The following is a 26,710-nucleotide window of genomic DNA, read 5'->3' as shown; positions in this document are numbered from 1 at the left end:
AAAGGATATTTACTTTTAAAAAGATACAAAGAAGAACTGCAGGATACCAATCATGTGAGGGATGATGCACACAGTGATAAATATATCACCATGAAAGGCCCAAAAAGCCTGTAAACTGTTGTTGCTACAGTATAAGATATACATATCAATCATTGTTTTATCTGTAACGGGAGTGGTATCCTGAGCCTCCTCCTTAGCCTGAGCAATTTCAAAATTTAAAATTAATACTTTTAACAACTGCTCAGAATAAACAAAAGTTGTTATAAAAGCATAAAGACTACACTCTTTGTCAACTGTTGCTACATATGATGATATGTTTTATTACGAATGAGGTGATGGACATATGGCGGAATGAGCAAAGGAAAATGGAGCACCTGGAGAGAATTTGTCCCAACTCCGTAAAGTGCAGCACGAACTCCACATGGAGTCACCAGGGTTTGAACAGGGGACCTCTGCTGTGGAGGTGGAGCACTCTAGGCACTACACTGCAGAGCAGCCCAAGAGACAAAAATGTTAGATATATTGAAACATAATAATGCAAAAGTCAGGCCATAAACAGTATTGTGAGGGTATTCTCTAGTTTCATTCTGCTGGCACACACAAAACTATCAGATCAGTTCTGTACATAGTATCATTCAGCACATTTCTGTATAATTTTCATACGAAAAGACACACTTTTATCACATACTGTGCCCCTAGATGATCAGTAACTCTACAGGAGTTAAAACTGGACAACGTTAAATAACGCATGGTGAAAGAAGCGGAGACTTTATACAAAATCTGTACAAAAATGGACCAAGTGGAACTTATAATTATAGTTGCATAAAAAGCACATTTTAGTAACTGCAAATTTCCTCTTAATTACAAACTGCAATATTAAAAACATAATAAGAATGATTATTATAATCATATACAGTGACTTAATAATGAGTTAATGGTGAAAGCGAAACATGTTACAACTGAATTAACAAGTACATACATTGCCTTGGTTCTATTTCTCTACATTTTTTTCACCTACGTGCAAACACGTGCATCCACACACACACACACAAATTTTTGTTTACACCACCACCATCACCATTTAACAGGATTATTCCTATTTATTTTTGACTTTTGAAATTCTCTCACAGTTGAATCATAAAAAGAGGTATGCAAGCCAAATTCACAAATTTAGATTAATAACTGAAAGGAATTTACTACAGTTGTATTTATATCTAACTGCATGTATTGCATATAGCAGAAGATCATTCAGTGTATGTAAATAACGAAAGCCCTGTGTTATACTTTCTGAGCATAAGCTATAGAATATGTAATACAAAGTATCGATACGCAAATTTTAAACAACTGAAAACTCAGGATGGAAGAACAGTTATATGATGAAAAGGACAGATTGCTACTCACCAGACAGAGGAGATACTGAGGCGTAGACACGGACAGCAAAAAGACTGCTATACATTTAAGCTTTTGGTCAAAAGGCCTTCTTCTAAAGTAGAAAACACACACACATTTACACAAACACCTCCCTCCCCCCCTGTCACACACACACACACACACACACACACACACACACAAGCAGTTTCTCTGGCTGCAAGGCAGTCTGGCCTCAGCAGCTATGTATATATGAGTTGTGTTTATGTGAAAGTGTGTGTGTTTTGTACTTTAGAAGAAGGCCTTTCGGCCAAAAGCTCAAATGTACAGCAGTCTTTTTGTTAGGCCTGCCTGCGACTCCAATCCTCCTCTATATGGTGAATATCAAGTCATCCTTTCATAATACTGTCGCCATACACAAAATTAACAAATTTCATACTATGTAGGAAATAGTTTTTATAACAAATGGCAGATGTGCTTCCAAGCTGACAGTGATTAATGGACCTCAAATTATTTCTAACTGCATAGCTGGCTTTCTGAAAGGTTTTCATGATATGTTGACTGCTTTAGTAACTGCTTTCTGTGCTAAGCGTCAAAGCATTTTGCAGGATATCAGGGGATTTTTTAAAATTTGTGATGTAAGTAATTGTATTGAAAGATCCTGCCAGGATGCAGCACCAAAAGGAGAAATGTAGCTAGTGAGAGGGGGGCAAGTCAATGGGAATGTACATTACTGGACAACCATGCAATAAACCCAATGCTTACTAGCTGGGATGTTAAACGTTGAACAGTCTTGGAGAAGATTTGAATACAGAATCAGCAGAGTGAAGCAGTGCAGGATGTTGACTGATGACAATAGTTTTTAGTAGTTCTAGTTTTTGGAAGGTTAGGGTTTTTGTTTCAGAGGGTTCAATGAAATTAAGATACAGGAAGTGGGAAATAAGCAAAAATGTAAAAATACTATGGTGTATTGTTGATATGATGTTTACGGACAGTTGACACAAAAGGGTGCAGAAAAATATACAAAACAGACATGTATTCCAGATATGATACATAATCAAAACTTTCGTGCAGTCCATGAACCTAATACCTGAAAAGACAGTGGTGACAATAACTTTGTAGTATTTTTCTGTATAGGCATCCATATACAAAAAATACAGATATATGACTAAAGGAAGAAGGCACATAAAGACCAAGAAATAAGCATAATTTCAGGATAACCTGGAGACTTTATGGAAATAATTCCATGTAAGGATTCACACAGGAGACAATATAATTATTGGAAAGATATGTCGATTTAAATGTGCGTAGATACAAGACAACAATGAGAGCTCATCTCAGCTTGGCAGCAACTGCTTCTCACCAATATTAAATCCCAGGTGATAATTGCCACTACCATCATATGAACAATTACACATATGAAAATATTCACATTAACATGGAGCTAGGAATTGGTGAAATAACTGTTGTGAACATCTAGGAGCCATCTGGCATGTACATGTATTAAAAACTCAGGACCATTCTACGGTGTTCTTAAAAGACTTCACCAACCATGATCGACTATGGAAATACAAATGTAAACACTGAAAATGGGAACACACTGGTTAACTGGTCTGAAAAACACAACTTCCATCTAGTTCTTAGTACTGAAGATCAGTGTACATTCTGTTCTGGAGCCTGGAAAACAGATCACAACACTGATTTATGTTTTGTGTTCTCCAATAATTAGGGCCAGTCATTACCAATACCAAGGAACGTCCTGTAAACTTCTTGTACTATCTATCAACATCATCCAGTGCTTTTCAAAATAGGCACAAGCGTACTTGTTGTAAGATCATTTCCCAGATCTCAATGGAACTTTAAAAGAGCTGACAGGTTCACAGGAGCTGTAATGTGCATAACAAAGGAATGTATCCTACGAGGCTTCCACAAGGAATACACACCTAGCCAGCTGGAATAGTGTGACATTCTACACAAGTTTTGTGACAACAGTAACTGAAATAGCTGACGAACTCAAGAAGAGTATCAATGCAGCTCACCATATACAATGGACTGAAACTGGTGAGGCCTCAGATATCTGCACCTCAAGCAGAAATGCCTGTCTTTTCTAAGAAATCTTATATGTGCCAAGCCACAAAACTGCACAAAGGAGGCTGTTACTCCCAAGCAGGTAGCAAGTAAAATTGTGTCCACCTCTAGAACTCCTCAGATTCGATCATATTCACTTAAGGTCCAAAAGCAATTGAAGGCTCTTGAAGTAGCCTGTGAATATCTGAGTTGGGCTACTCTAAACCATTCATCAGTGAGGAAATCACAGCTCTCAAAGAAATGAAAGGAGCAAGGGCACCTAATTTTGATGGAATTACACGGTAAGTATTCAGTATAGATAATGATACTATGATATGACTGACCTCAGAAAGTTTGACACATTTCATAAAAATCATTACAATTGATTCTTGAGTCAATTTTGGAACCTGTGTATTTCATTAAAGGTGTGTAAAGTTTCTTGTGCATTCTCAACAAGTTCTGCAGTAATTCTGCTTTTGGTGTGAGGAAAATTTTTTTGATATCTCTTTTTATAGCCACAATGTTGTACCTCTTCTTTCTTGACCTTGTTGCTTAGCATTTGAAATAATGGTCTCGTCTTCTCAGAACTGCTCAATGAGAAGGACCAAATTTGCAATTGTATTCTTGCTATAAGTACTGCTGTGATGTATTACAATGACATCTGTCATTTTCATGATAAAATAACTTTTGTATACCACTCAGAAATGATTTTTGGAATAGCAACTCCACTAATGATCTCAAAAATAGCTCAAATAGTGTAATATAGAAGCCATAAGACTTCATCTACAAATACACCTTTAATGAATAAGTCTCTACAATATAATATAAAGCAATGTACTATCTCCATAACTATTCTTAGATACGGAACATTTATGTTCAAGGCACAGCAAATTTTATATTCTATAAAAGTGAAAGTATGTGTCTCATTCCATATTTTTATTTTATTTTTATTTTTAGCATTTGTTAGGATTAATTCCATAATTTTAGACATCAGCCTAAGTAGGCATTGTACATTTAAATGATACATTATAGCATCCATTCAGAATTCATAATCCACAGTGGGAAGTATGTAAGGAAGTGTGTAAGAAAGGCTAACAGCATTCTTTATTGATATTCTCCAAACTGGTAACATGGCACACGATTTGAAAAAGAGGAAAATTATAGTCATCATAAAACAAGGTCAACCAAATAACAAATGGCAAAGCTACGGACCCACTGCTTTCCTTAGCACAGTATACAAACTTTTGGAAAGAATACTGTGTAATAGAATCAGCCACAAATTTTTTCAAAACCTGTCAGCTGAAAAGGCAGGATTCTATCTGAACCGCAGCTGCACCAACAACGTTTTCTCAATAACAACTTTTTACTAAAGTGGAATATTGAAACAAACAAAAGACCTCAAATTTGTTTATAGATCTAAAAGTGACTTATGATACTGCGTGGAGGGAAGGGGTAATATTCTAAACTTTTATTAGTCATACCACTGGAAATTTCATCAGTGCTACATTAAGCAATGAAAACTACTAAGTTCTAATGGGCAGTCACATGAGCCATTGAACAGGTCTTAATAATGGCTTTCCAAAAGAATCAGTGCTATCCCCTCTTCTGTTTTTGTTGTATACAGGGCGTTACAAAACGGCAAGGCCAAACTTTCAGGAAACATTCCTCACACACAAAGAAAGAAAATATGTTATGCGGACATGTGTCCGGAAACGCTTACTTTCCATGTTAGAGCTCATTTTATTACTTCTCTTCAAATCACATTAATCATGGAATGGAAAGACACAGCAACAGAATGTACCAGCGTGACGTCAAACACTTTGTTACAGGAAATGTTCAAAATGTCCTCCGTTAGCGAGGATACATGCATCCACCCTCCGTCGCATGGAATCCCTGATGCGCTGATGCAGCCCTGGAGAATGGCATATTGTATCACAGCCGTCCACAATACGAGCACGAAGAGTCTCTACATTTGGTACCGGGGTTGCGTAGACAAGAGCTTTCAAATGTCCCCATAAATGAAAGTAAAGAGGGTTGAGGTCGGGAGAGCATGGAGGCCATGGAATTGGACCGTCTCTACCAATCCATCGATCACCGACTCTGTTGTTGAGAAGCGTATGAACACTTCGACTGAAATGTGCAGGAGCACTGAAATGAGGATTGACACAATGTTGGATGAACCATTCGCAGAAGTGCACCCGTGGAGGCCAATCAGCTGCTGATAGTGCCAGCACACGCTGTACATGGTACGAAAACAACTGGTTCTCCCGTAGCACTCTCCATACAGTGATGTGGTCAACGTTACCTTGTACAGCAGCAACTTCTCTGACGCTGACATTAGGGTTATCGTCAACTGCACGAAGAATTGCCTCGTCCATTGCAGGTGTCCTCGTCGTTCTAGGCCTTCCCCTGTCTTCGGAGTCATAGGCTGGAATGTTCCGCGCAAGTCATAGGCTGGAATGTTCCGTGCTCCCTAAGACGCCGATCAATTGCTTCGAGCGTCTTCCTGTCGGGACACCTTCATTCTGGAAATCTGTCTCGATACAAACGTACCGCGCCACGGCTATTGCCCCGTGCTAATCCATACATCAAATGGGCATCTGCCAACTACACATTTGTAAACATTACACTGACTGCAAAACCACGTTCGTGATGAACAATAAGCTGTTGATGCTACGTACTGATGTGCTTGATGCTAGTACTGTAGAGCAATGAGTCACATGTCAACACAAGCACCGAAGTCAACATTACCTTCCTTCAATTGGGCCAACTGGCGGTGAATCGAGGAAGTACAGTACATACTGACGAAACTAAAATGAGCTCTAACAGGGAAATTAAGTGTTTCCGGACACATGTCCACATAACATCTTTTCTTTATTTGTGTGTGAGGAATGTTTCCTGAAAGTTTGGCCGTACCTTTTTGTAACACACTGTATAGCAGACATGTCTAAGGACATCAAGGTAATTTGGATGTCCTGATGACTGGGGACAAACTGTGAGCTACAAAGACCTGGGCGTTACTGAGTCTGTTAGGACCAAAGTCACACAAACTGTCGAAAACACTTCTGCAACTGGAGATTACAGCCAAGGATGCCAAAACAGAAGTCACCAGTTTCTACGTTTCTATGTTATCTAGGGGTCACTCCTGTAGGACACTCATCTTTAAAGAGCACTTGCTGTAAAATGGAACTAAGACAAAGACAAGAAATAACAGCTAGTAGATACTTTGTTGTATGAAGTGGGCTTTTCAGCTCCAACACTAACAACTTCTGCTCTTGGATTGATGGATCCTGTGGCAGAATACTGTGCTGCAGTCCAGATCAACAGCACATACATCAGACTTGTTGACATGCAATTCAACCAGAATATGTGCATCATCAAAGCATAATCACAAACACTCCAGCTTTCTGGTCACCCATTGTCAGTCATGTGGCTCCCCCATTTTTGTGGCGAGACTCCGCTTGAAGCAAGAGTTCGCAAAAATAGCTGGTGATTCTCATCTCCCTGTACATGAGGATATTCCTGCACTCAATAAAAACAGACTTTGCTCACGTCACACGCATCTACAAGATGCAAAATTTCTGATAAGCAACGTAGTAACAACAACAGAATAATGGACAAAAATATGGCACAACAATGCTACCCCAGAACAGCTTAAGGTGCCCGTCATCTTGTTCAGGCCACCAGGTTTTGGATAGCACCACAAGATCTGATCTGTGATAAAGAGAACAAGGACAAATCATGGAAGATATACTGACTCAGTGTACAAATAGGAATTAATAGTGCCCAGCTGTGACTCATGGCAACGAAGATATCAATTCAATACATTCAGCAGTTGAATATATATTTGTGACTTTCTGTGCTTTGTTAATACTGGAAGTTGAATTAACTTGTAATTATGCCTTTTTCTGTGTATTACATATATTTAAAATTTTGTGGTGTGTGGTGTGATACTAGTTGTCAGCTAAATAAATAATAAAGAAATTACCAGTCATATTAAATGACAGTAAATAAATTTTTGGTTGCTTCAGCCCATATATCAATTTTGGTTTGCATCCTGCATTGTAAGTAACTTTCTTGACAGAAATAACAATTTAGTGTTATGCTTCAGAGAGTAAGTTTTGTGCTATACTGGTTATTGCTTTTAGTTGGGAGATTCAGCAGTTCTCTATCAGGTTTAACATTGCTATTTTAACACCATTTAATAAAACTAAGGCGCAGTGCTCACTAATAATGAGGCCACAGTCCTTAAATCGGCTACCAAGTTTCACATTGCTCCATAAAATGTACTTCTCTCTGTAGGAAGAGGTGATATGTAAAGTAATAAATATGTTATAAGAGAAGCATTATTACCTACAGGTACATATTTTACCTTTGACAGGCTGTGTGTCTGTTACCACAGACTGCGCCTGCTGCTGTATCTGGCTCGCAGCCTTTGCTGTTGTTGCAGTGGTAGCCCCAGCTGCCACACCTCCACTAATACCGCCTTCCTGTGGCCTAAAGTTTCCTTCCAATCCAGAGTGTCGTTCACGATTAGGGCGGCGGCCAGGCCTTCTCCTGCGTCGACCCCGTCTCGCAGGTTGTGGTAAGGAAACTGTAAACCACACGGTGGGTAAACATAGAATGTCTGTCCAATAATTTATTCTCTCTACACACACCAGTGCATCAAAACTGTCAAGTGTGTATGAAGAAAGGTCACCTTTCACATAACAGAGGCAGTTTGACATGACAATAAATATTATTAAATGGAATGGCCAGTATTCTGGAGGAGTGCACTTTCTTGTTCTTAGCACTACTAGATGGAAATAAAAAAAATACAGGATCTATGAAACAAAGGAAGGAGAAGGTATCAGAGTGATTATGGCTATTTTAGCAACCAGCATTCAGTCCCAAAGGAACAGGTAATAAAGCCACACAGGAGACACAGGTAACCCAAACTATTCTTCTTCTTCTTTCAAGAGGCTGAGCCTTGCCTCTTTAGCCATAGCTTCCTCTCTTCAGCAGTCCTCTTCATGTCCATATATGTACAACATCCCATCTCTCTGCTCGTATTTTTTAAATAGGATGTTCTAGGGTGTCCCCTCATTTTCTTACATATGATCTTGTCCTTGAAAATGTTTTGCAGAAGAATAACATGTCTAATTAGGAGTCCAATCAGTTTTGCTTGGTGCTGGTCTGTAGCTTTCCATTATCAAGACTGGTTTAGGTACTCCCTACATCCAGGTCCAACAGCTATCACAAACAATGACCTGATAAAAAGAAAAGTAAGAGCTGGAGGCCAAGACAAAATGCATGAACGATGAAATTTAAACACTGCCAACTAAAAAGTATAAAGAATGCTTGAAAATTTCAGAATAAAATTAATGGGTGGAATAATACACAACAGGCATGATTGTAAGGTATTTGAAGTATGGGGACAAATCCATACCAAAGTTTTCAACTCACACCAACTGAGTTTAAACTCTCAGGTTTCCAACAGCTATCACGATCACCAACAGAAGTTACAACCTTTCTTTGCTGAGAATGGTACTGGCCTGTTGCAGGATGGCATAATTTCAACAAGCATGAGAAGCCAGTGCTGCTTCAGAAAGCACTGGCCCCTCACAAGTTGTGACATTATGTGGTTCCATGGTGGGGCAGACCTGCTGCTTTCTGCTGGACTTGCCTTCCCACACACGACGGAATACAGAGCGCCTCTGGAAGATTCTAGAGTTCGCTACTTCATGAACATAACCATACCTTATCACTTCTGTCAGTCAGCAGATATAATTCCTGATGACAATTGTGATGAAAACTTTCAAACGCTCAAGAATTTGAATTCAAATGATGCAGCTAAAACCTGAGAATAATTTATGTAATCTAAGGGTTCATGGCAATGTGAAGAGTATCATATAAGAGCACAACATACAAATAATAAGTTTTTGAGGCTGAGAAAATGGCGAATCCATTAGACTAAGTGTTACGGTTAATGTGAATACTTTCTTTCATTATTTGTGTTTCAGAAGTCTGTAGATGATAACAGTAACTTTGCTTCTCCCATTTGCTTATAACAATTCCTAGTTACTTGTACAAATCATTGATTCTTGAGCTTTCCTGTCATGCACCACCTCCTCCTCAGCTAGACATTGCATCTTTTTAACTCTTGAGCAGACGTTCTGTTGATATAGACTGCACCATGTTTAGTTTTCTGTTAGTGGCAACACTGCTTTCTGTCAGAGATTACTGGCGCACTAGTTATTCCTCTGTTGTTGTCTCAACTATAATCTGTTGTAGTTAGTTTCACTCTGTAACTTTCTGTGTGCCTTTTGTTCTGTGAATCTGTTGGCAGAATGCTACTGGTGTAGAAAGAATCCCTTGTGCCTTGTCCTCAAGTAAATACGTATTTGGTACATACGTGAAAACATGCATATTTATACCAGATCAGTGCTTTGAAAAAACTAATTATTCTGTTACTTATTCAGGGAAATGGTGCCCGAAGAAATAGTCAAAATTCTGCTGGAGTTGTTGGACATGTCAGATTATGAACTGTGCAGCAGTGGCAGTGGGGAATCAGACGAGGAGGTGGAAGTAATGCTAGAAAGTGAGCATGACAGTGATTCTGAACAAGACATATCGTCTGTTATGGAAGTAGACAACCGTGATTTGAGTGACAATGTGGAATTTTTTATTGGCAGAGATGACTTTACAAGGTGAAGAGGAATGGAATACTTAAGCAGAGTAAAGTTAGAAATAAGAATGTAGTGAAAGTGTTTCCTGGTCCTAGAAGCAATGCAGATGACCTGAGTACTGAAATTTCTGCTTTTCAAAAAATAATAGACAACAGTATGATAGATAATACAGTCACTGACACAAATCGATATAGGAACTGACATACTTGCTTTACTGGGATGTTTCTATACGACTGGAATAAAGAAAGAGCATCATAGTAACATACTCGAGCTATGGCTCTCAGATATAACAGGAATGCAAGTTCTAAAAGCATGTATAAGTTATTACAAGAGATTCTTGTTTCTACTCCGCTGTATGTGATTTGATCACAAGGACACACAAGCTGAAAGAAGAAAAACATACAAACTAGCTGCTATTCATCCTTTCTTGCAGCTGCTTGTTCTCAACTGCAGAAAATTTGTACAACCTCAGGCCCTTTGTGACTAATTATGAAAAACTGAAGGCTTACTGTGGACATTGCAGTTTCATAGAGATTTTTTTATATCCTCAATAAGCCTGCAAAATACACAGTCAAGATCTTTGTTATGTCAGACTCAAAAACATTTTTTACAAGTAATTAGGAAGTATACTGCGGGAAACAAGAGGATGGCCCATATCTGATCTCAAACAAGCCAGGCAACATAGGAATGCACCTGTTCCTAACATCAAAGGTTGCAACAGAAACGCCACATTTGACAACTGATACACTATTTACCCTTTGGTGACATCTTTCCTAAGGAAGCAGCTGACTTATATTGGCACGCTGAAGAAGGACAGAGGAGAAATACCTGATGAATTTCAGGCAAGTGAAATATGAAAAATTGGGCATTCAATCTTTAGATTTCAAAAAGACATAGTTCTCACATCATATGTACCAAAGAAAAACAAATCAGTGATACTGTTCTCAATGATGCGAGAACTACCAAAACTTGATGATAAGACAAATATGCCTGAAATAATAATGGACTACAACATGCAAAAAGGAGAGTTGACATCGTGGATCAATTATGTAATGTGTACAATGCCTTGCGCATAAAAGACAATGGCCAATGTGTGTCTTTTACTCTCTCATGAATGTATCAGAAATAAATGCACAGATTTTGTATTCCTCAAATATAAAATACCCACATTATGCAAGAAGAATTTTTTTGAAAATTTATCAATGGCATTGATGAAGCTCCATTGTCTGAAAGATCCAAAATAATGTGTCTGCCTGGTAACATTTCGGTTTTCTTGATTAACTATCTAGAACCCTTGAGAAAGAAAGACATATGTCCACCTGCTTCCCAAAAATCAGCAAACAAGAAACATGAGAAGTGTGTAATTTGTGGCTGAGAATAGATGTATCAAGAACAATTACATGTGATATATGCTAAAAGTTTGTTTATAAGAAACATGTGACAGTTGCTTGCACATGCAACAGTAATGAGTGAGCCCTGTTTTAAACAGTGGATTCCATTCATGAGGCTTAAATTGTAAGGGACATGCACAATGCTGAAAAAATAAAGTAAGTAAACCTTAATCAAAACACTTTGTATTAACTTTTCATGAAATATTTAAATTTTACCCTAAAAAAGTTCAAATAATCAATCAAATTCACAAAAAGTATAGAATTAAAATGGTCAGTAACAGTATTTACAAAATAAATATCACTTTCCCAAAGTTTAAGACTGTGTTATGCTAATTATGTACTGGAGCACAAAATACCCGGTGCATCTGCTCAACTAATGAAAATGTGGTGCACATGCTTGAGGGTTAAATGGCTCTGGGTTTCCACAGTCATTTCGCTTCAGCCTCCCCAACCCTGCCCACTTTTCCATTTGTTTCATGTTACTGTACCACCATTTTTTAAAATTACTACTCAAAACATTTTTGTGTATTTAGGTGTTGCTAACATCTATATTTACTGTTCTATTTCTTTACAAACTTTATTTTCATACAGTCTTTTTTTCTCTAAGTTCTAAGTGGAAATATTTCACCTGCTGACAGTAATTTTTTCTCAATCATAAAAGATGAGTCTTTGCTACAGCAGTCTACAATCTATTTTGTCCTCACTACCTATATTTCATGTATGCCACTCAAGAGCCTGTTCTCTGTGATACTCTTGCATTTTCCATCTCTTAACAAATGCAGTTGTCTTCCTTCTCCCTGAGTTCCTCTTTCTTCCTTTCTTTCCTGTAATATCTTTTTCCCAAAAACCACATGTTACCTGCATCTGTAAGATTATGGGGCTACTGACAGTAAAAACTATTATTTGTCACCAGGAGACAAGATACTGGCAGAAGTAATGCTGTGAGGACCGAGCGTGGGTCGTGCTTTGGTAGCTCAGATGGTAGAGCACTTGCCCGCAAAAGGCAAAGGTCCCGAGTTCGAGTCTCGGTCAGGCACACAGTTTTAATCTGCCAGGAAGTTTTATTATTTGTTACATTGCAAATGCGAGTTTTCAATACTTGACCCTAGGCAGTCAAATTATTTCTATGACAGATTATCAAGACATGTCTTAAATTTGACAATATTTCATTTTATGTCTGCTGAAGGTATGTTAAAGATCTTTTTAACAAACATAGAACCCATTCTGAAGGCTAGACAAGGAGGCAAAATATAAGGGAAAATTATCTGTGTGTGTCCTGTACTGTGATTGCTATGTGCTCTGTGACACTATTATTACTGGCCACAAATACTTGAGGCTTACAAAGTACGAAGTTTCTCCAGAAGTTCACATAACTATTAAGGTTGATTTAGATTGTATCAGAGATTTTAACCAAATTAGGTGATGAGCTGAACCTTCTGTATTCTTTTGTGGAACCTATTTTCAGCCACTTACTTAGTTTTTGAACATGTTAAATGCTGTAATTTCTTAGACTTTCCCGGCGATTTGATGACATCTCGTGGAGATCGGGTTTTCTGCCAGATATCAGCGTCTTCCAAACACGATATTTCGACGTCATTACTTGATGGCTTCATCAGGTGTTCCCTGGCTGCTTGCTGGATCGGGTCGCATATTTATGCCTTCCCGGTGCCTGGTGTTTTGTTTGCCGTTCCCTAGTCGGTCCGCGCCCGCGATTCGCGCTATCCTGCCACTCTAGGTGCTCCCTATTCCGTCCGCGCCCACTCTGGCCGCCTCCAACTGCGGTCGTGGCCTCCTGGTGTTGCCTTCTCGGTCCGCGTCCATGAGTGGCGCTCCCCTGCCACTCTGGCCAGTCTCAGGGAACACCTGATGAAGACGTCAAGTAATGACGTCGAAATATCGTGTTTGGTAGACGCTGATATCTGGCAGAAAACTCGATTTCCACGAGATGTCATGTTAAATGCTCTTGATAAGCTGCACATTTCCAATCTGGGATGGGATCGAGCTTCATGAGAATGTTCCAACCCACACATCTGCCTAAACTTCACAAAACATTCATTTATAGTTCTGGACCACACTAGAATACCTTCTGTACAGGCCAGACTTACTGCTCTGCAATTTTCATTTGTTTGGACCACTAAAGGAAGCAGTTGGATAAGTCAGACTTGGTGATGATGGCATTGATGAAATGTTTTGTGTGCAACTGGCTGCTGTCAAAGCCATGTTTGTTTCATGAAAACAGGACCAAGAAATTGTCTATCCACTGGGACACTAAATAGAAAACTAAGTTTGGCTGCATGAATTTTTCTGAAGTTTAACTTACAAAAAAATTCATTTTGTATTTGTAGTTGTGATTGAAGGTTTAATGTTGTGGCATACATTACCAATATTACAACTGAAGGAAATTGGTGGATTCTTAATTAATGTTGGCAGAAATACTTATTTACCATTGGAAAAGCAAACATGATGACCGAACTATGTCTCTTGTGACATTTTGTTTATTTGCTTAATTACAGCTATAGGACAGCTGAGTTTGAAATACAAATGCAGCCACTGGGAATCTGTATTTTGTAATCCAACCCAAGATTTTGGATGTCATGTTTTTTCTTACATCAGTAATAGGTGTTTCTGCCACCATGAAATGGGCTTTGTAAACTTTGCACAGCTGTATTACTAATATATTCTAACGTATGCTTGAAAAAGAATAATAGTTGAAATTACGATTGCAATTAATAAGTATTGTGACATACGTAAACAGTATTCAACACATTAAAAAAATTTATTAAAGGATGTCGAGTCTTTTTCCATCAACCTTCTACCACCCCCCACCCCCCTCTCCCTTTCCCGAGTCCTGCTTGCACTCTTGCAACGTATACTTGAGGGTGTCAGACTGTTGAAATTGTTTTTTTCAGTTGATAAATATACTGACATCAATAAACAGTATGCAACATATTCAAACTTTTCATTAAGACTTTGGAGCCTTGTTCTACCAAACTTGCCTCTCTCTCTAGCTCCTCTTTTCAAGAGATGGAGAGGAATCATTCAGGTTTTAAAGTCAATGCCCAATTTATAAATGAAGCCTCACATTAAGTTAGTAAAGGAATCATATGTGCATATGTTACATGCCTTTTCACCATAGATAGATGTGCAGTAGCAATGTGTGACAGAGAAAAATAAGATGTTCAGTTTTCAGAGGAATGCTATACAGAAAAACATATTTTTATGATCAAAGGATAATAAGAAAATTTTCAATTGGATTCAAAACATATTTCATAACCTCAGACAGAAAAGACAGGAGGATGTTTAAGATAAAAAAAATCTTTGTATTTTCTCTAACCTTCATAACATTTTTGCAATTGGAAGATGCAACAGGCTGTGGGTGCATCAAAGTATTGGCTTAAGCATGTCATGCCAGCACTATTGTGATTCATGCAGGAAATCAATCCTTGGATGTCACTAAAGCCTGATAATATTTTATTCAGAATAGTGGAAATAATTGTGAATATTCTGAAACAAGCATAAAATGGAGAAGAAACTAATAAGGATGTTACCTACACTAAGATTATGGAAATGCTAAGTAAATGTTGTGAAAGCAATGAAGTCACAATATAACAGGGTAAAAAAATTAAACAACTGGATCATAATTGGAAAAACCAAAAACAGTGTATTAGAACTAAAAAGAAGCTATGGAAAGTATATCTCTACTAACACACCCGCCCCCCCTCCCCCATCCCACACACACACACAGTTGTGTGTGTGCACGCGCAGAGAGAGGGAGGGAGGGAGGGAGGGAGGGAGAGAGAGAGAGAGAGAGAGAGAGAGAGAGAGAGAGAGAGAGAGAGAGATCAAACCTCTAGAACTTCTCTATAACTAGACTGTTAAACTTCCACATCAAATCTTTTGTCCTGTGTCTTCTGAACTAGGTCTCATAATATCTTAACAATAAATACTAAATAAGTATAAGTCACTGAAGTAGATACAAAAAGCCTTAAGAAGGTATGAGGTGAAAGCTGTCGTCTATGCACACTCTGTATGCAAGAATTTGGACAAATAAACAAAATTTATATATACTCACATGTACCGATGTAAGTACTCACAATCTGGTACAGCTTAAATAGTGGCTTTTGGGTTTTATGGTGATGGGAGGAAAGATGTCCACACATCTGTAGATGGTTTATGGGTTGTGCACATGTAAGAGGTAATATCTCAGGAATCACGCTAGTTTTGAACCTTTTGTTCTTTTCCTAGTCACTATCTCTACCCCCACCCACATACACACACAAACACACAACCATGGCCTTGTACATCAGACATATCTGGGAGATCACAACTTATTTTCACCTTTATACTCATTTTCGATCAACTCATCAAATTTTCAAAATTCTTCTTTAGTCCACACTTCAAAAGAAAATGTTTGATGCTGTGGACAAGGAAGAATGTGGGAAATACTGAAGAAAACTGGAGTACAGGACGACATGATACATGGGATCAAGAACGTGTACCACGACAGCCACAGTAATGCCAAATCACCTGTACAAATGACTGAATCCTTTGGCATGAAATTTGGTTCAAGGCAAGGTGGAGTTCTGCATCCTCTTCTTTTCATTACTATAATGAATGAAATCAAGGGGAAAGTACACCAAACAACCAGAGATGAAAAAAGAAATCCATGTTGTTTGCTCATAGTATTTTTGTGGTATGACTCTAAAGAAGACCTTCCAGATCAAATAAACACCTGGGCAGAAGCTGCTAAAATATATGGTCTCATTTTCACCCAGGAGAAAAGTGAAGCAATGGTCATGAAAATATATGGACAACTATTGGGACATGTTTGACCTGAGAAGAAACAGCTACAGATAATCCATCATTTCAAATCTCTTGTCTGTGTTGTCTACAATTCTGGTTCTACAGACAAAGGAATCACTCAAAGAATACACCCAAGTACTAACTTCTACCAAAGAGTTAAAGACCCATTTTGAAATATGGTTGTGATTCATAGACATTGGAAAGTAAAGAGACCAGTAGAACTTACGCGACTGGGACGAGTTTTGCCTGTAGCATGGTGGAAAAGATGCAGGAGAGATAGTACCTGAAATGTGGAAATCTGAAAACCAGTGTGTTGTAAGACTTCAAAATAAAATAATCTTATAGCGGCTGGATGTTATGGACATGTGAGACACATGGATGCTAACAGACTACCAAGAATAATGTACAATTTAAAATTCACAGGTAAATGACCAACAGGAAGACTAATACTTTGGGACAAGGATGTGATGGTTTCTGGCATCGAGCACAGAGGATGTTTCTGGGATGGATTCAAGGAGGGAGAGAAGTTTAAGAACTTGGTGGAGAAGCATCATTTGGCAACCAAATAAATAAAATTGAATGATTCTTGTCTGAACTGCTTATTGTCCATTTTTCATTTCTGTACAAGGCAGTGCTCAAGCAAATACATTAAAAGACTTCATAAACCTAGATTTACACACAGAGAGGAGGAGGAGGAGGAGGAGGAGGAAGGGGAGTGAGAGAGAGAGAGAGAGAGAGAGAGAGAGAGAGAGAGAGAGAGAGAATATACCACGAAGGGGTTATGTCATTTTGTCAAAAATTCATTGATGGAAAATGAAAAATTGTAAACTCTGGAGGCCGGTGGATAAATGTGTGACACTGCAGCGCAATTTCACTTGACAGCTGGCAAGAATAGTAAACAGGTACATATAAATCATTCCATGTACTCGGTTGGACAGTAACTATACCTCACAGACAGGCACATTAACAATATATACAAATGTCAGCATTTGAGAGAGGACGTGTAGTTGGGTTCAAAGAAGCTGCTTGGAGAAATCAGCGAATCATTTGATATTTGAATAGGAACGATGCCACTTTTCGACAATACTGGCAGTAATGAGTGAAGTAGTCGACCTAGAGAAACGACAGACACAACAATCATCAGAGAGGCACTCAGACCCCCAAATTCATCACTATCATCAATCCGATGTGCAAATAGTGATTCAGTGACCACAAAGACCATTAATAAGTGGCTCACAGAAAGGGGGCTGAGCCCACAGTGCCCCTTGCACTGAGTACCATTGACCTCTGAAACCAACAAGCCTGTTTGCAGTGGTGTTGGGCACATTCGGCCTGGAATCTCACTGACTGAAATAGAATTGTTTTCAGTGATAAGTCCTGCTTTGAACTAAGCTCCTATAATGAATGAAGGTGCGTGTGGATACGCCCCAGACAGTAGTAGGATACTGACCTGACTGTCACCTGCCACATGGCCAAACAACCAGGAGTTACCTTTTGCGGTACTATTTCATTTCACAGCAGTATGCTGACAATATTCTATGCCTATTGTTGCCAGTCATGGCAGGGCATCCTGGGTTTACATTTCACCAACATAAGGCCCATCCACACATGGTGAGAGTTTTTACCGCTTGTCTCCCTATCGTGGCCACAAGGTTACCGGATCTCTCCCCAATTGAGAACATTTGGAGCATTATGGGCAGGGTTCTTCAACCCGCTCAGGATTTTGACAATCTAATGCCACTACTTTTAATGTTTCATTTCCTAATATTCTATTAGCATCACCTGATTTGATTAGACTACATTTCATTACTCTTGTTGCTCAAATATTTGAACATAATGAAAACAAGACTCCGTATAAATAACACAATGGGCTTTTGTCTGAATACTCATAACCAAATACAGCTAGGGAAAAGGACAAATTGGGTATAAAATTGATCAGTGTGAGGTTTAATTTCGGAGAAAGAATATGTAGTGGCTTTAAAGTAGTCATAGTAATGAAGAAAAGGGTCACTCCATATGAAGTGGTCCAGTGATGGTTGCTTGACCATTTTTAAATATTTTAATTTTTTTATATGTGATTGTCCTATATTTGAAAAGTTCAAAACAGTTCTTTAAAATAATTTATCTTGCACCTTTACTGGATGGCAACCACTTTTATATGTAGGTGAGCGACGATTTTTCAGTCTGGAGACATTAGTGAAAATTTTAATATCTCTGCACTCTGTTGCGTTACAACATTGCAATTGACATTATTGCTTTTAAAAAAGCGTCCTCTACAACATTGTCTATTACACAAAATACCCTGAATTCAAAAATAACCAGTCAAAATGACCTCCAAAGTTTGGTATCCAAATTTTCAAAAATACACTTTTTAGGCCCAAAAATAACAAACAAGGAGTGATTTATGAGAGTATTTCTCCCTATAGTTAGATATCATACACTACTAGCATCATATAGAGCAAGAACACTTGCAAATGTTTCCTTAATATTTTATGAATTTTTGAAATTTGAAAATTTTCATTTTTTGTAAAGTTTGGGGTTAGTTATCTCAAATGGGACTGAATATAAAAATATGATTTTTGCACAGTTTGTACACCTATATTATAGCAACGTACTGTAAAAATTTCAACATTGATATCTGACTGTGAATAAAGATATAAAATTTTGAAAAGGAGGAAATAATTCACATTACTCTACAACTAATCTTATAGTTGTTACCTATTTAAATGGTTTATTGTTCCATTGTAATAAAATTTAATTGTGACATATATTTAGTTAACACTATCACCCAATGTTCATTTAGTTTATTTATTTTTAATAATGCAATATTAAACAATAGGAGCTATCGGTTTTGCTCTATGGTAATAAAAATGCTCATTTACCTTTAGGTTTATTGTCAATAAAGAAGTACATTATTGCTGGTGTGGCAGTGTAGAAGTATATTATTGCTGGGTGTGGCATTGTTGTAGTCAGTCTGTTCTGAAACCTCTATTAGAGAGGATGTACATACTTCATCGAGAGTGTATAATGTGTTATGTGCTTTGTTCTGTGTGTAATTTGTAATTAATTTTGAGAGATTAACTGGAATGCAATAACATGGATGAACAGATAGCAAGTGACGTGTGTCACAAACAGTTTATGGTTCAGTTTCTAAAAACTTGAAAAATGCCAATGACTTTTATGAAGTTGGACAAACTTTGTTTAAATTTCGAGTAAGTTCTTCTGTAACATCCGTGTGTGAGTATCAAGAGAATAAATATATTCTGGAGTAGAACCACATTTTTGGAAGAAAGTGCTGTGATCCACTTAAAGTTCATAAAATGCCTATTACTAAAGGTTTGAGGGAAATAAAACTTGAACATTTGTCCTTGCTATGTCAGAGTGAAACAGCTTCCCAAGTGAAACATAATGTGATTCCTGGAAATTCCCTGTGCCCAAACTGTTACTCAAAATATTTGTCGAGAATGCAGAACCAGAATCATGTAATCTTGTTAATGACATTTATATTCCTAATGAGGAAGCTGTTAGCATATTGGATTTTGCTTGTTCTAAGTTAGATGTATCTCCTGCTTCGAAAATAATAAATTTAAGTAGCAGAAAAAGAAAAGCAGCTATTGAAAATAAGGTACAACAAATTTCAGACAAAATTAGAAAAGACTTGGAATCATGTTTTAATAATACAGATACCAACATTATTTCTAAAGAAGAAGAAAACCTACCACCAGCATCATCTGACACTGAATATTTCAGCTTAATAGAGAAATTAAAAATTAAATGTTCAGTGACATCTAAAGAAGAAAAAGTTAAAATGTTAAGTTAGCTACCTGACTCATGGTCAAGAGAAAAAATAGTTCTGGAATTCAACATTTCTCATCTTTTGGTTAAACTAAACGGAAAATTAGTGAAAGAGCAAGGAATTCTTCCAGTTTTAGGAAAGAAGAAAGGAGTAGGTGTAAGTGAAGAAACAATTAAAAAGATCCAGCAGTTTTTTGAAGATGATAAAAACAGTAGAATATGCCCAGGTTGCAAAGATATCAAAAAGAGTTGTTATGAATGGAGTTAACGTAACAAAGCAGAAATGACTAGTGCTGTTAAATTTAAATGAACTTTATGTAGCTTTCAAAAATTCTCACCCTGAATGCAAAACTGGGAGGTCAAAATTTTGTGACCTCCGCCATGAGTGGTGTATTTTGGATGGATCCTCAGGGACATACTCCATATGTGTTTGTTTATATCATCAAAATGTCAAACTGATGACTGCAGGTGATCTTAACTTCAAAGAGTTACTAGATTTAATGGTCTGTGACTGAATGATGAGTTTGTGTAATAAATGCCACGGTAAGGAAACTGTTATTGAATTGTTTCACGAATATTATGAAGAAATGCCAGACAGTATTACGTTCAAACAGTGGGTCACAATCAGGAAGAGTACTTGGAATACTTAATTGATAACTTACAAAAACTCAAAAGTTACCACTATGTTCCTAAAATCCAAAGTAAGGTTTTGAAGGACAAAAAAGCACAACTTCATGAAACTGAATGCATAGTGACAACTGATTTTGCAGAAAATTTTACAATTGTGATTCAGGATGCAATACAAGGGCACCACTGGATCAATGAACAGGCAACAGTGCATCCATTTATTCTCTACTTTAAAAACGAGAAAGATGAAGTTTGCAGTTCTTCAATTTGCATTCTAAGCACAACACTTTGGCTGTATATGTGTTTCAAAACTATGTAATAAATTACATAACAGAAAATTTCCCAAGGTTGAGAAGCTGATATACTTTTCAAATGGAAGTGGTAGTCAGTATAAGAGCAAAAAGAATTTTTCAAATCTGCGCAACCACAAAGTAGACTTTGGGTTGGAGGCTGAATGGCACTTTTTTGCATCTTGCCATGGTAAAAATGCATATGATGGAGTAGGAGGTACAAAAAAATTTGAAGTAAGTAAAGACAGCCTACAAAGACCAACCACAGAACAAATTCTCATAGTACAGGACATGTATGTCTTTTGCAAGGATAATATCAAAGGCATTACCTATTTTCTGATCAAGAAAGAAGTGGTTCTGTATATGAAAACAGCTCCTCAAACCAGATTTGAAAGCTGTTGTTGTTGTTGTGGTCTTCAGTCCTGAGACTGGTTTGATGCAGCTCTCCATGCTACTCTATCCTGTGCAAGTTTCTTCATCTCCCAGTACCTACTGCAACCTACATCCTTCTGAATCTGCTTAGTGTATTGATCTCTTGGTCTCCCTCTACGATTTTTACCCTCCATGGTGCCCTCCAATGCTAAATTTGTGATCCCTTGATGCCTCAAAACATGTCCTACCAACCGATCCCTTCTTCTAGTCAAGTTGTGCCACAAACTTCTCTTCTCCCCAATCCTATTCAATACCTCCTCATTAGTTACGTGATCTACCCACCTTATCTTCAGCATTCTTCTGTAGCACCACATTTCGAAAGCTTCTATTCTCTTCTTGTCCAAACTGGTTATCGTCCATGTTTCACTTCCATACATGGCTACACTCCATACAAATACTTTCAGAAACGACTTCCTGACACTTAAATCTATACTCGATGTTAACAAATTTCTCTTCTTCAGAAACGATTTCCTTGCCATTGCCAGTCTACATTTTATATCCTCTCTACTTCGACCATCATCAGTTATTTTACTCCCTAAATAGCAAAACTCCTTTACTACTTTAAGTGTCTCATTTCCTAATCTAATTCCCTCAGCATCACCCGATTTAATCTGACTACATTCCATTATCCTCGTTTTGCTTTTGTTGATGTTCATCTTATATCCTCCTTTCAAGACACTGTCCATTCCGTTCAACTGCTCTTCCAAGTCCTTTGCTGTCTCTGACAGAATTACAATGTCATCGGCGAACCTCAAAGTTTTTACTTCTTCTGCATGAATTTTAATACCTACTCCGAATTTTTCTTTTGTTTCCTTTACTGCTTGCTCAATATACAGATTGAATAACATAGGGGAGAGGCTACAACCCTGTCTCACTCCTTTCCCAACCACTGCTTCCCTTTCATGCCCCTCGACTCTTATAACTGCCATCTGGTTTCTGTACAAATTGTAAATAGCCTTTCGCTCCTTGTATTTTACTCCTGCCACCTTCAGAATTTGAAAGAGAGTATTCCAGTTAACGTTGTCAAAAGCTTTCTCTAAGTTTACAAATGCTAGAAACGTACGTTTGCCTTTTCTTAATCTTTCTTCTAAGGTAAGTCGTAAGGTTAGTATTGCCGCACGTGTTCCAACATTTCTACGGAATCCAAACTGATCTTCCCCAAGGTCCGCTTCTACCAGTTTTTCCATTCGTCTGTAAAGAATTCGCGTTAGTATTTTGCAGCTGTGACTTATTAAACTGATAGTTCGGTAATTTTCACATCTGTCAACACCTGCTTTCTTTGGGATTGGAATTATTATATTCTTCTTGAAGTCTGTGGGTATTTCGCCTGTCTCATACATCTTGCTCACCAGATGGTAGAGTTTTGTCATGACTGGCTCTCCCAAGGCCATCAGTAGTTCTAATGGAATGTTGTCTACTCCCGGGGCCTTGTTTCGACTCAGGTCTTTCAGTGCTCTGTCAAACTCTTCACGCAGTATCTTATCTCCCATTTCATCTTCATCTACATCCTCTTCCATTTCCATAATATTGTCCTCAAGTGAATCGCCCTTGTATAAACCCTCTATATACTTCTTCTACCTTTCTGCCTTCCCTTCTTTACTTAGAACTGGGTTGCCATCTGAGCTCTTGTTGTTCATACAAGTGGTTCTCTTCTCTCCAAAGGTCTCTTTAATTTTCCTGTAGGCAGTATCTATCTTACCCCTAGTGAGACAAGCCTCTACATCCTTACATTTGTCCTCTAGCCATCCCTGCTTAGCCATTTTGCACTTCCTGTCGATCTCATTTTTGAGACGAATGTATTCCTTTTTGCCTGCTTCATTTACTGCATTTTTATATTTTCTCCTTTCATCAATTAAATTCAACATTTCTTCTGTTACCCAAGGATTTCTATTAGCCCTCGTCTTTTTACCTACTTGATCCTCTGCTGCTTTCACTACTTCATCCCTCAGAGCTACCCATTCTTCTTGTACTGTATTTCTTTCCCCCATTCCTGTCAATTGTTCCCTTATGCTCTCCCTGAAACTCTGTACAGCCTCTGGTTCTTTCAGTTTATCCAGGTCCCATCTCCTTAAATTCCCACCTTTTTGCAGTTTCTTCAGTTTCAATCTGCAGTTCATAACCAATAGATTGTGGTCAGAATCCACATCTGCCCCTGGAAATGTCTTACAATTTAAAACCTGGTTCCTAAATCTCTGTCTTATTCAGCTACTACGTTTCCTTCTCTCCCTTTTCCTACTGACAAATTCCAGTCACCCATGACTATTAAATTTTCGTCTCCCTTCACTACCCGAATAATTTCTTTTATCTCGTCATACATTTCATCTATTTCTTCATCATCTGCAGAGCTAGTTGGCATATAAACTTGTACTACTGTAGTAGGCATGGGCTTTGTGTCTATCTTGGCCACAATAATGCGTTCACTATGCTGTTTGTAGTAGCTAACCCGCACTCCTATTTTTTTATTCATTATTAAACCTACTCCTGCATTACCCCTATTTGATTTTGTATTTATAACCCTGTAATCACCTGACCAAAAGTCTTGTTCCTCCTGCCACCGAACTTCACTAATTCCCACTATATCTAACTTTAACCTATCCATTTCCCTTTTTAAATTTTCTAACCTACCTGCCCGATTAAGGGATCTGACATTCCACGCTCCGATCCGTAGAATGCCAGTTTTCTTTCTCCTGATAACGACGTCCTCTTGAGTAGTCCCCGCCCGGAGATCCGAATGGGGGACTATTTTACCTCCGGAATATTTTACCCAAGAGGACGCCATCATCATTTAATCATACAGTAAAGCTGCATGTCCTCGGGAAAAATTACGGCTGTTGTTTCCCCTTGCTTTCAGCCGTTCGCAGTACCAGCACAGCAAGGCCGTTTTGGTTAATGTTACAATGCCAGATCAGTCAGTCATCCAGACTGTTGCCCCTGCAACTACTGAAAAGGCTGCTGCCCCTCTTCAGGAACCACATGTTTGTCTGGCCTCTCAACAGATAACCCTCCGTTGTGGTTGCACCTACGGTACGGCCATCTGTATCACTGAGGCACGCAAGCCTCCCCACCAACGGCAAGGTCCATGGTTCATGGGGGAAGATTTGAAAGCTGTAAAGCAATAAAACGAACAAGGCATTTCCACAAATTCCTTGGCATTGCAGAAAACTTAGTTCGATGTATGTAACGTCAGAAACCGAAATGTATGAGGATAATTGTGTCAGTAAATTTACATTTCTGTCTTTAACGTTGAATGACATAGTGGCATGTGTGTATGATGGGCAGTGGTGGCTTGCAGAGGTTGAAAGAATAAGTTTGGAAAACAATGATATTTTTGTGCATTTTTACCACCTTGCTGGTCCAAGAACATCATTCAAGAAATCTACCAGTGACAAAGTTTGGATACCAATGAAAAATGTTTTAAGGAAACTTTCAGTCCTTGAACTTACCACAGCAACTGGGAGGTCTTAGTCTATATTACAGAAGCTGTATGAAGAAATAAGTGTTCTTAACATTCACCACCAGGTTTTGAAACAGTCACATCTCGAAGGATGTTAATTGAAAATATTTATTTTAAGTATGTCAAAATAAAATAAATGTTAATTTCAGTGATGTTTCCACTTTTTGTATATAATTCAGTACCTTTCTTCAACAATAATTGATTATATCCCGCAAATATCACACATGAACAGGCAACAGCCATAAGATCAGTTGTAGAGTAACGTGAATTATCTCATTTCCAAAAAATTATATCTTGGTTCACAGTCAGATATCAATGTTGAAATTTTTACAGTACATTGCTATTATATAGGTGTGCAAACTGTGCAAAAATCATATTTTTATATTCAGTCCCATTTGATATAACAAACCCCAAACCTTACAAATAACGAAAATTTTCAAATTTCCAAAATTCATAAAAAATTAAGGAAACATTTGTAAGTGTTCTTGCTCAATGCTGTAACTTAACCCAGTACAGAGATATTCATATTTTTGCTAACGTCTCTAAATTGAAACATCGTTGTCTGCTTACAAACGAAAATGGCAGCCATTCAGTAAAAGTGACTGATAATTTTTTTAAAAAAACTGTTTTGAACTTCTCAATTATAGGGTAATCACATATAAAAAAATTAAAATATGGCCAAGCATCCAACTTTTATTGGACCACTTCATTTGGATTGACCCAAAAACCTAATTAGTGATTTGAGGGAAAACTGTAACATATGACAAACAGTTGCTGTTAACTACAGAAATGAAGTGTCAAAAAGTTCAGCCCTTCAGGGCCTAGCTATTTTGTGTAAAAAAGGTGGCATAGGTATGAAACTTGACTTTAAAAACAGTCTTCTTCAAATAAAAAATTTTGGACATTTTGACAACAGCAGTCAATAGGAAGACAAACTAGATGTCAAAAAGTTTATCTTTTCAGTGCCTAATTATTTTGCACATAAAAAGTTACATTGGTGTGATATTTGACAGTGCTGATTAAGGTGAGTTCTATCAATTTGATTAATTTTGTATGGAGCCCGAAATTTCTTAAGATTTTTAACATTGTACGTCTGTGAATACAGTCTGATGCTTTTTTAAAGTCCACGAAGGTTATTACAAGAGGCTTATTTCATTTCTTGTAATATGCTATGGCTAATTTTAAAGTGATGATCTGTTCTGCACAGCTTCTCCAAGGTCTGAAGCCTCCTTGGCATTCACCTAATTCTGCCTCTAGTTGCTCTTTGATGCTCTCTTATAGGATTCTGGAGAAAATCTTGTATGTGCAGTCTAAGAGAGATTCCCTATATTTTACCCCCATTACATTCAGAATGTTGATAGATGTGAAAATTACCAAACTATCAGTTTAATAAGCCACGGCTGCAAAATACTAACACGAATTCTTTACAGACGAATAGAAAAACTGGTAGAAGCTGACCTCGGGGAAGATCAGTGTGGATTCCGTAGAAATGTTGGAAAACGTGAGGCAATACTGACCCTACGACTTATCTTAGAAAATAGATTAAGGAAAGGCAAACCTACGTTTCTAGCATTTGTAGACTTAGAGAAAGCTTTTGACAATGTTGACTGGAATATTCTCTTTCAAATTCTAAAGATGGCAGGGACCAAATACAGGGAGCGAAAGGCTATTTACAATTTGTACAGAAACCAGATGACAGTTGCAAGAGTCGAGGGGCATGAAATGGGAGGCAGTGGTTGGGAAGGGAGTGAGACAGGGTTGTAGCCTATCCCCCGATGTTATTCAATCTGTATATTCAGCAAGCAGTAAAGGAAA

General features: G+C 37.9%; 1 protein-coding gene across 2 annotated transcripts in view; it reads right to left on the bottom strand.

Annotated features, from left to right (window-relative positions):
- Positions 1 to 26,710, bottom strand: part of LOC126203349 (peregrin) — a 266,717-nt gene that overhangs the window by 65,873 nt on the left and 174,134 nt on the right. For both annotated transcript variants that reach the window (XM_049937638.1, XM_049937639.1), the window contains exon 16: positions 7,808 to 8,029. In XM_049937638.1, the coding sequence (XP_049793595.1) occupies positions 7,808 to 8,029 (222 nt within the window). The remainder of the gene's footprint in view (positions 1 to 7,807; positions 8,030 to 26,710) is intronic.

This window comes from Schistocerca nitens, chromosome 9 (genome assembly GCF_023898315.1).
Source record: "Schistocerca nitens isolate TAMUIC-IGC-003100 chromosome 9, iqSchNite1.1, whole genome shotgun sequence".
Lineage (NCBI taxonomy): Eukaryota > Metazoa > Arthropoda > Insecta > Orthoptera > Acrididae > Schistocerca > Schistocerca nitens.
The sequence above is the reverse complement of the archived record's forward strand: the minus strand, read 5'-3'. Positions and strand labels throughout refer to the sequence as shown.